Genomic DNA, 10,903 nt, shown 5'->3' with positions numbered 1-10,903 from the left:
ATTGTTTATTCGACAGAAATATGGCTAAATAAATTAAAATAATATCAAAAGATAATTCTATTGTAAGTACAAAGATGAATATAAAAATATCTCTTAGAGTTTTGTAATATAAAAATAATAAATATTGTATAAATATATATTATATATTTAACAATTATAGATATTAAAATTTGTATTTTTCTATTCAGATCTAATAATATATATGATATACTAACAACTGCAAAATTCATGATGATTATTTGCTGCTTCGTTTTTCATGCATTGACAATATTATCATGCAATATGTGAACGACACTTTCATTTTTAAAAAATGTTACATTATTATGTTGATGTAATATGCGCAACAAAAATGTTTTAATATAATGATACGTAATATACAAAGACCATATCATTATAGACAGACTATTTCAGAATACGTAGGAATTTATGTTCTCAGATTTTCATGACATTTTGAAAACGACTAATTATTGTCATATTAAACTTTTTATTGTGAAAGTTTTCAAATAATTTAATTTTTAATTGGATAAGAAGTTATCTTTGCCGTAATTTTTTAAATAAATGATATTATTTTTTTAATAATTTATAAATTTTTTATTATCGATAAGGGATTTTATTTGTTCTTATATTGTAATATTTGAAGTATATATAATTTGTAGCTAACTTTTGAATAGTTTTAGTTATATTTTTTACTTTTCCAATACTGTTAGAAAAATTATGTCAAATTTAACATAAATTGCAAACGGTCCACTCAAATTTTTTAGTTAATTTAACACAAGATGAATATGTTAAAAATATTATATAAGAGAATAAATACAAAAAAATGTCACAGTTTGGAAACAAACCAACATGTCTTTGTGAAACATATTAGGTGTTGGAATTAATTCGTAGCGTTTTACAAGTGATGGGAAGTACTTTCATTAATGTATTTTTTAATGCTCATGTGAAATAAATAACATTCTTTCATTAAAAAACGCTACGAATTAATTCCAACACCTAATATATTTTTCTGTTAATTAGAATTGAGATTTATAATATGCAAAATTTATCAACATTTTATTGATTTATCATAAAATTTACATTTTCAAACACTTTATATTTATGTTATTTGTTCACTTATTTATAAATTGTATTATTTTTTGGCACTAAGAAATGTCGAAAATCATTTTAACACATAATCTTTAAATAACATATTCGTATTATGTCAATTTAACACTCGAATATGTTAAAAAATTCAATAGAAACTATTAACATGAACATGAGTGGACGGTTTAACACAAATACACAATTTTTTACGGTGTAAAACGAGTTTATAATTGCATAAATTATTATAATTTATTAGATTTACTAAGATAGAAGCATAATTGAAAATTAACTAAGAAATGAGAATAAGAAATATAATATTGTAAAAATTTAAAAAAATTAAAATTTTTTATAATACATATGATAACAAAAATACTTCTATTTATTATTACCTTCTTGACAACAAATCACAGACCTTTATATTACAAATAATTATATGTCCGAGTTGAATGATACCATTACCGTAACGTAGTAAACGGATGTTTTCATAAACTTAAAAATATAATGTAATATTAAAATGTATATTTTTTATATATAATTTTATGTATGCAAAATTGAATAAAATATTTTTATATATTTTAGGCATTGTTAAAAAATAAATGGAAATTATTCAGATTAACGGACATCGAACCAACGATCTTGACCTTATCAAATGTTAAGGCCATAACCCTGTGTGACTTTCAAAAGATTTTAACTGATAATCATTGTACATTTAAAAGTTATTAACAAATTAAATTTAAAAAATTATGTCTTATTTCTGCTATACATACTTTATATACATATTGACGGGCATATGATATTTCCTTCCCTCTACTTTGGAGCGAATGAGCAGAAATAAGACATTATTTTTTAAAAACTTAATTTATTAATAACTTTTGAACGTATATTGAAAAATTCCATTACGTGGAAAATCGAACGCCTCTAAGCAAGAAGTGTATAAGGTAGTTTTCAATATTGCATATAGTAAACATAACTCAGAAATAGAAGATATTAAACTTTATTTGCTCAGAAATAGAAGATTTTTAAACTTTATTTGTTAATAACTTTTGGACGAACACATACTTGTGACTGACGTACATCTAAAATTTTTTAAAAATTATCCAGTATCATGACCTGATAATTATGTTAAGATCAAAGTCATCTGTTAATCTGAATAAAATTAAATAAATTATTTATACAAATTTGAGATTTACTTATTTTTGCAGCTAATATTTACTGTACTGAATTTTATCATACCGAGCTGTAACTTTCCAAACAGATTGCATATAATTTCGCCGCAGTTATGTGATACGGTTTTTGACACTTCATTATTAATAATAACAACATCTTTTTTGCTTCTAAAGACATTTGATACCATATTCCGTTATATCTAAAAATTTTATAATTTTCAAATTAGTCATCATTATTTAATAACTACAACAATAATCAATAATTTCAATAATAAATAATTAATTACATTAATAACTTACGCGGCAACAGAAATTTGAGAACTGTGATCTATTATTTGCTGTCCTAGCCAGCTAGTGAAAAAAAATCGAATAGATTGAATGACTACAAGCGGACCATTTCTTGCCAATTCCGTACAAGTCACAATCTGCAAAAATTCTATATTAGCGATTCGTTTTGAAACAATACGAGAATATTTTCTGTCGCAATATATAATAGTGGATTAATAGTTTAAATAGATATTAATTGTGTATTAAATATTTATAATAACCCTAACACATCCAGAACATTGAAGTAGAACTCCTAAGCCAACGTCACTGGAAAGACATATCGCGAACGTCGTCTCAATCAAGTAGATTAATCTATTGATAACAAATAGAGATAGGAAAATCATATTAATAATATTTTCTGAGAGAGAGAGATATATTTTAATTTTGCTCGATTTATAAGAACCTCTCTATTCTGATTTGTAGTTGTATACAATGCACCATGTTCTCAACATCTGTATCCTCTTTAGATGTAGGATTACGATTGAAACATTTTTTCGATTTATCGTATGCAGCCAAACGATAACTGTAAGTATATAATCATATACTACATAAGAGTAAAATTGTATTTTATTATAAATCGAGTAAGTAAATCAAAACAAAGTTAGAATACCTCAGTATAGCTAATGTACCACAGGTATGTTGCAGCAGGGCGAAATAGATGGTGTCGGTTGCGATTACTATCATACCGCATACCGCGTATCCTACGAACGTAATTGCCAAAAGAATGTAATAATACTTTTCCATATCCAAGAAGAATTCTGTCGGGTGCGGCATTCGCTTTGATCTTGTTACATTTGATATTAATATACTCTGAAGTAATGGCATGGTGAGTGGTGCTGTCACAAAACTGGCTATGCTTGTACTTGCAAAAACTGATAAAAGGAAACGCATAATTGCATAATTGCTTTGCATAATTGCTTAGAAAAACGATTAATGAGTATAATACTTATTGTTACACGGAAAAAACGACTACGGTTGCCACGATCAAAAGTCGTTCATTAATACATTTTTTAAAAGAATTATAATACAATTGTATTATATAACCGTATAAGATTGGCATATCTTGATGGTTATGGCTGTAAAGATAACTCCATCTTACAGTTACAACAATCAAATGTATTGATGGGCGAAAATTATTATTATTTTCGGTTGTGGCAATCGTAACATTTTTTTTTGTAAGTATACTTGAGTAGATTAGCGTGAATATTCGATTTCTCTCCATGTATTCCATTAAAATCCAAATATCATTGTATTTCACTGATAAGCACCAATCGTGACGAACATGCTGAAGGAGCATTCTAAACTGCAGTCATATCAATTTTTCTTAGAGGAAAAAAAGCATTCTACATTGCGACATACTTACTTTTTCAGTCTGCCAATGGAGACTAATTGTTTTGAAGAGACATAAACATGTGCCAACAAAAGTTAATAGAACATCGTAAAAGTCGTTCAAATTTTTCATGCGTTTGAACAAGAATGCAATCTATTAATAAATTATATTGAATCTAATATGAGATATATAACTTTTTATGTAACATTATAAAGTAATTCGAATAGCGCAAAAATCACTAACAATTTTAGAAAATTTATATATTGTATTAAATTCCAATATTAATTTTCTTACGATTTTTTTCTAACTTATGTATTAGAATTTATACCTGCGGCAGTAATAGAATTAATATACCAAACATTGTACAATAAAAAAATTTCTTTTTGTTAGATTGCATTGGCCACAAGCCAAGAAATGACAACAACAGCTTGTTAACTCGAAAATATCGGGTTTCAAAGACGTCCATTAGTTGATTCATTTTCAAGCGGAATTCTTGAATAGCTGAAGGTAAAACTTCCGTCAACCCTCTGTACGGTGTTCATTTGATATTCTCTTGGAGTGTCGATGCTTTCACAAAGAGAAATATACATATAATATGTTGAATTAAATAGAATAAATAATAAAGGGGAAACGCCTCCCACAAGTGGGCGACACGCAGAGTCCTACAATTTTAATTTCACATTGACATTGTATAAAGCATTGCATAAAGCAACACAGATGATAGCGTTTAATTCTAAATAATATATTCGCTTTTGTAAAACAGAGAAGACAGCAGTTATACTTCATATAGTCCGTCGCCACATACGTCAATTATTTTAGATATATATTTCTATACTATGAAATCAAAAATATTAACATTTCTAAAATGGTAAAAAGCAATAAGTTAATTTTGACAGCAAATAGTAAGTTGTAACAGTAATTCATTGTTTATTCAACAGAAATATGTCTTCTAGTTATATGTTTTCTACTTTTGTACATAATTATATTTAACATATAAATTATTATAGATAAGAAATTAATGAATTTATTAAGATAGAAGCTTAATTAGGAAAAAATTAACTAAAAATTAAGAATAAAGAACATAATGTAGAAGATTAAAATTTTTATGTGATAACACATATGAGACCAAAGTTTTCTTTATAATTATTGATGTAATATTTTAAAAAGATCTCGATGTCAATTACAAAAATATTGAACAAAAAAATGAGCATTTACATTTAAAATTTAAAATTAACCTTGAAAACTTCTCCATACTTATATTAAGATTAAATAAGTCTGTTTGATGCTTTGTTCAAATCCTATATGAATCACCTCTTATATGGAACATTTTTCTCAAATATGCTTTTTTATGAGATATTCGATTGTATCCATACTTTTGATCCAGTCTGTATATATTTGTATAATTACATACGATAAGATGTATTGGTTACTTATTCGCTTGAATAATCTGCTGTATCAGCTAGTAATATTACAATCTTCAATAGACTGAAGAAAGAATAAATTCGGAATATAATAATTATTAGTAAACTTATTATGTATAGATATCTACGCTAAACAATATATGTATAATGTCTATCCAATTTTTTAGTAAATTTTATTTTTTGTAATAATTGTTCTTTATGTTATTCAAATTTACAATATACTTAAATATATGTTGTTTCTTTTTATTAAAACTTTTCTAGTTCAGTTTTGAGGCCGGAGACAATATCATTATATTATACAATTTATTAATAACTTTTTAAAAAACTGTATAACTTGCACATTTGTTCCAAATGATTCTTTATTTAATGATTATATTTAAATAATAATTGTGACAATTATTATAAAATGACAATTTATGTTTATATTTATTATTTATTATATTATGATTTTATTTCATGTAAAAGAAGTGATTTATATCAATACAAATTGAACATTTTATTAATAAACTATTAATAAAAAGTTTTTAAGAGCTAACTGTTATGCGAAATATAAGTTTATTAATAATATTAAGCTAGTATATTAAAACGCTTTCGATCTACGATTATGGTTCTCTTCAGTAATAATCGTTAATTGTAATACTTCAATTAAAAAGACTAACTTAATGAGATTTACATTAAGATATACGCAATTTATAAATATTATTTGGCCGTTAAATATGTGTAATTGTTAGCTTAAGTTTAATGGACAATATATTTGATGGAAACTGAATGGATGTGATCTGGCAATTTAAGCTAACAATTACACGCATTTGATGACCAAATAATATTTGTAAATTGCGTATATTTAATATAAATCTCACTGAATTAGTTTTTTTAATTGATGTATTACAATTAACAATCATTACTGAAGAGGACACTAGCTGTGGGTCAAAAGCGTTTTAATATTAAAACTACTAGCTTAATATTAATAAACTTATGTTTTGCACAACAACTAGCGTCGGCTCTTAAAGACTTTTTATTAATAATTGATTTACTTCATTAGAGTCTATACAATTTTGAAATAATTTTTTATTAGTGCAAAGCAAAACGTTTAAATTTATGTATAATATTTAATATAGTTAATAAGATTTGGATAAATATACGAAAATAGTAATGATATTGATATCTCAATGGTAATTATGTATTGTATTTATAACTCCGTTATAAACTTTCAATTACAATACTTATTGTAGTGACGTAAGCATCGTGAAGTACGATAAGGATACTTTTAAGATCTGAAAATAATTACAATATTATATTTTAAATAATTATCGAAATAATGTTACGTTTGCACGTACCGAGCTAAAATTCTCCATCGACATTACGAACATATTACCAGCTATTAATTGACACGGCTTAGTACTACGCAGCAAAGTAAAGCTCAAGAGATGTTTCGATCTCCTCGAAATCTTATACCAATCGCAGCTATAACTGTTAATGCATTTTACACTTTAGTTGTTTATGTAATTTTAGTCTACAAAACGACATTGACTAATTGACTTAATTGTTTAAAACGAAAAATAAATATATAAAATTGAAATATAGATATGAAGTATTTTTCTGATTTTATATCCTTTTTTATTTAATATATTTTTTTATATTACTTAAATATTACTAACAAATGTAAATTAAATTGCGTACATTACATTTTGAAGTCCGCTGCTGTGATCGATCAATCTTTGAGAAATTAAACTTAGGAAATATATGTGTAATAATTGCGCTAAAGTAACAGCAAGAAGTCGGACAATTTCTTCCAGTTGATTGTCTACCATTAGTAACTTAAATTACGCAACTTTATTAAACGTTTTGAAATTAAAAAAACATCGTTTAAAACTTCCACATATATGGTTCAAATATTTACCTGAGCCGCGCCGAAGCTCAAGGATATAATTACATTGCCCAATAGAAAGAAAAATGATGTTGCATAATTAGATGAGAGCACATCAAAAAATCTACATGTAAAATAATGAAATAATGAAATAATTTAGTCTGTTTATCACGATTAATACATAAAGCTCAATTGAATAGATGTTAAGGATTAAGAGCAAAAGCTGATTGTTAGTTTGCTAATATTTAATAACTCTTACAAAATATATATTAAATAAAAATATATATTAAAACGATCACAATTAGATCATATTGTTATACTATACAATCGTGCAATGTTGTATAAATAATAAAGCATTCTAATTGACATTTGGTAAAATTTTCATATTTATTACAATATCATTTAAAAAGCCTAATTCGATTTGTTCTTATAATACAAGATCAAATTTCAAAAATTGTTAAAACAACGATCGAATATACAAGGTGTCCCTCAATTTTTTGCCAAATGTAAGTAGAGCAGACTAAACTGACAATGAATCGAAAAGTTTTCTACCATTTTACAATTTTCGCAATAGTTAACAAAATATTAATTACTAAAAATCACTAAATATTGGTTTTCAATAATTTTTTATTCAAATAAATACTGTCAACTTTATAGAAAAACTACAAGACACAAAAAATGTTTATTTTCTTCTATATAGAGCTCTAAGAATTTTTTTAAAAATTTTTTAATACCATATTTTTTCATATTGATAAAAATAGTTGCCAATATACTATATACATACATATATATATATATATATATATATATATATGTATATACACAGGATGTTACACGTGCTTTGTTTTTAATGTAGCCTTGATTATTCTACTTACCTCTATAGTACTGACTTCGGCCTCTCTTATAGTAAAAAATCCTAATATAAAAATGTCAAAGCTACAATAGTTTTTCAATTACAATTTATCAAATTATTATAACCTTTGACAGTTTCGTATTAGGATTTCCGTCTTAGAATATTCCAAAGAATCCAGAAATAATAATAGAAACTATAAAAGTAAAATAATTTTTGATTTATAAGCAATGAAAATTAGTTTATAATTTAAAAAATTATTACAGCCTTAACATTTTCGTATTAGGGTTTTTACTCTACTTTATTTCTAAAATATGCTAGTATGATAAAATATGAAACTATTGCACGCACACACGCGCACACACACACACACACACACACACATAACTATGTTAATACTAACTTTAAGGCATGTTGATATGATTTGATGCAGCCAATTATGTCACGATATACTTCATCATCCTTAATATTTGGTTCGAGTAATACAAAATCCAAGCCTCGTATGCGCTCTATATTATAGCTGCTTAAAAATTATAATATCGTAATTTTTTAAAAGCGATCTTGATACAGCCTTCTTCGCAAAGGCAACTGACCGTAAGCATTCAAACAACGCGCAGATGTGATGGGTGCAAAGTGTAAACGTTGTGTCGACGGCTAACGGCACAGAGGATAAGTAGAATACGCTAATAAATCCGTGAAGCATCAACAGTTCGAAATATTTGTCTATGTCAAGAACATGATCTATGCGATATAAAAACTTAGCAGTGTACGTTTTGTTTGTCGGTAAAATCATATAGATTCCGCTAACGACGATTGATGTCGTTGAGTAGAAAAGCCATGTCGCATATAAAACAACTGGAAATATTTAAATCACTTCTTTTCCTCTATATATGTTTCAAAAGTTATAATATTTTAATAGAAAAAGAAAAGGGAGTTTAATAAATTTTATTTAATAAAAACAACGAAAATATGGACTGCACATTCAAAAAAAAATTTGCAAATACAATCTTACTTGTATAATGCTCTCGGAAATATTTCGAAAAAAATGAAGAAAAAAAAGTATTATTTTGGACAAATAATAACAACATAACAAGAACGAAGTAAAAGAGAGGATAAAGAGCTAGAATTAATTTCTCATGTATTGCCAGATATATGTATATTCGATAGAAAAAAATGAACAAATTTTAAAACAAAAGTAACTTACTGGCGTATCCTATCGTGAAAGTTCTGCTTTTTTCTGCGTAATGTTGTAATATTTTTTTTTCTGCATCTGTATGTTCTATCTTCCATGTCTTTTTGATGTCCTCCAGAAGTACTTTCATCTGTAACTCGAAAAAATCATTCACATACAATCACAGAATGATACAATTAGCTTTTCATAGCTGAAAGATACGAACTTTGTCATTAGTAAACACGCAATTAATGAGCTTTATAGCAATCATACTATTCACCAGTATCTGCGAAGTGTTTTCCATAATGATGCTCAGATCCGTTATCCCAGCTGCTAAGCCCCAAAACTGTCGAAAATCAGAAACGAATTATCAGTGCTGATTTTAACGTTTCCTTGTTGTTTCTTTAAATACCTGAAAGAATATAAAACTGAAAGTGGACAAAGATGTAATGGCGAACATCATGTTACTCTCCAGTCGCGATTGAAATGGCCATTGGCCGATTACGGTTAGAAACCTTTTGTTAAGATAATAGTAGCGATTGTCAAAGAAAGACATTGAGAAACCAAAAAGTAATCGTTCGAAACGATCAGATATCTCGTCGAATATTCACGTCTAATCGCAGAGTTTATTTCCTTGAAACAGTATTTCCGTATTCCTTTGAAAGGTTTTCAAAAAGTAAAATAGCCTAACGAAAAGACAATGAAGTGTATTCTACAGTATCATGCAATCACATATTTATGAGTAATGTATCGCGTTTCTCTTAACAGACGAATTCTCTTTGTGATCGAAGAGGTCTGTAAGTGCGACTATACATTGTATTTCCATCGCTTTATAAATTAAGCGACATTCCTAAAACTATAAGATAAATGGTAGTAAGTATATACCCAAACTGCTGCAGAATCGCAAAGATAAAACCGTTTTATTTTATTTAAGCCAAAGAAATCACTCGATATATTGGAGTAATTAATTTTATCAAGTTTAATATTTTTACATTAATTAAAACATACCGATGCTGCTGCAAATAGAATTTGAAAGAGAAAGAATGTTCATAAGTTTTCTTTTTTTTTTATCTATTTTTCTTTTTTTTTTTCCTTACTCTTTGTTTGTAAGTCTATTTTATAAGACTATTAAGATACTATAAGATTATTAAATTTTCGACATTTTTTTAAACTTAAAATTTAATAGTAATTCCATTTATTTGGATTATATAAATAGATAGAATGGCTCAATTAGAATAAATTAAATATTATATATAAATTAAGAAGGGCCATGAGTCAGTTGACATTAATAAATTTAATACTAAAAAAAACTAAACAATAGAAAATACATACGTTTCGACGCCGATCATTCTCAATGTTAGAATAAATTAAAATAAAAATTACGAAAATTGTTGTATTCACATATTAAAATAACATCTATATCTATCTATATCTAATGCTCCTATGTTCCCTCTTTATTAAGAATCTATGTGGTCTACTTAATGTGTGTGTAAACATTGAAAACAATCAATATAATTGGAACACCATAGTGATACTCTCATTTATCATCTGTGAAAAAGCGATCTACAATTGTAAATACAATTGAAAAGATTTACAAGAATGTTTTTTTTTTGTATAAAAATCAGATGTTAAGTTCAGAATACATTTAATAGTTGCAATATATAAAAGCTAAAATTAACGTCGAAACA

At 26.3% G+C, this 10,903-nt stretch overlaps 3 protein-coding genes across 6 annotated transcripts in view; 1 reads left to right on the top strand and 2 right to left on the bottom strand.

Moving 5' to 3' along the window:
* LOC105151944 (Odorant receptor 13a) overlaps nt 1-10,903 on the top strand; it is a 74,701-nt gene that overhangs the window by 55,439 nt on the left and 8,359 nt on the right. The window lies entirely within an intron of this gene.
* LOC147907295 (odorant receptor 67a-like) lies at nt 140-4,807 on the bottom strand. Of its 2 annotated transcripts, none has more exons than XM_087413285.1 (9): nt 4,235-4,807; nt 3,940-4,059; nt 3,762-3,861; nt 3,187-3,448; nt 2,980-3,099; nt 2,798-2,888; nt 2,550-2,674; nt 2,317-2,449; nt 140-1,572 (listed from the first exon to the last, which is right to left on the bottom strand). In XM_087413285.1, exons 1-9 carry the CDS (start codon nt 4,382-4,384, stop codon nt 1,513-1,515), a joined length of 1,161 nt encoding a protein of 386 aa, XP_087269411.1. In that variant the 5' UTR covers nt 4,385-4,807; the 3' UTR covers nt 140-1,512. The 2 variants fall into 2 exon arrangements, with proteins under 2 accessions (XP_087269411.1, XP_087269410.1); XM_087413284.1 differs by having other exon boundaries at nt 141-1,572; nt 3,762-3,879; nt 4,235-4,806.
* On the bottom strand, nt 6,496-10,089 carry LOC105152775 (odorant receptor 22a). Of its 3 annotated transcripts, none has more exons than XM_087413286.1 (9): nt 9,628-10,089; nt 9,442-9,561; nt 9,249-9,366; nt 8,638-8,899; nt 8,448-8,567; nt 7,228-7,318; nt 7,008-7,144; nt 6,665-6,797; nt 6,496-6,601 (listed from the first exon to the last, which is right to left on the bottom strand). In XM_087413286.1, the coding sequence occupies exons 1-9, from the start codon at nt 9,769-9,771 to the stop codon at nt 6,551-6,553; spliced, it is 1,176 nt and encodes a 391-aa protein (XP_087269412.1). In that variant the 5' UTR covers nt 9,772-10,089; the 3' UTR covers nt 6,496-6,550. The 3 variants fall into 3 exon arrangements, with proteins under 3 accessions (XP_087269412.1, XP_087269413.1, XP_087269415.1); XM_087413287.1 differs by having other exon boundaries at nt 8,448-8,564; XM_087413289.1 differs by having other exon boundaries at nt 9,496-9,561.

This window comes from Acromyrmex echinatior, chromosome 14 (assembly GCF_024713525.1).
Source record: "Acromyrmex echinatior isolate Ae372 chromosome 14, ASM2471352v2, whole genome shotgun sequence".
Classification (NCBI taxonomy): Eukaryota; Metazoa; Arthropoda; class Insecta; order Hymenoptera; family Formicidae; genus Acromyrmex; species Acromyrmex echinatior.
Note: the sequence above shows the minus strand (reverse complement) of the source record. Positions and strands in the feature narration are given on the sequence as shown.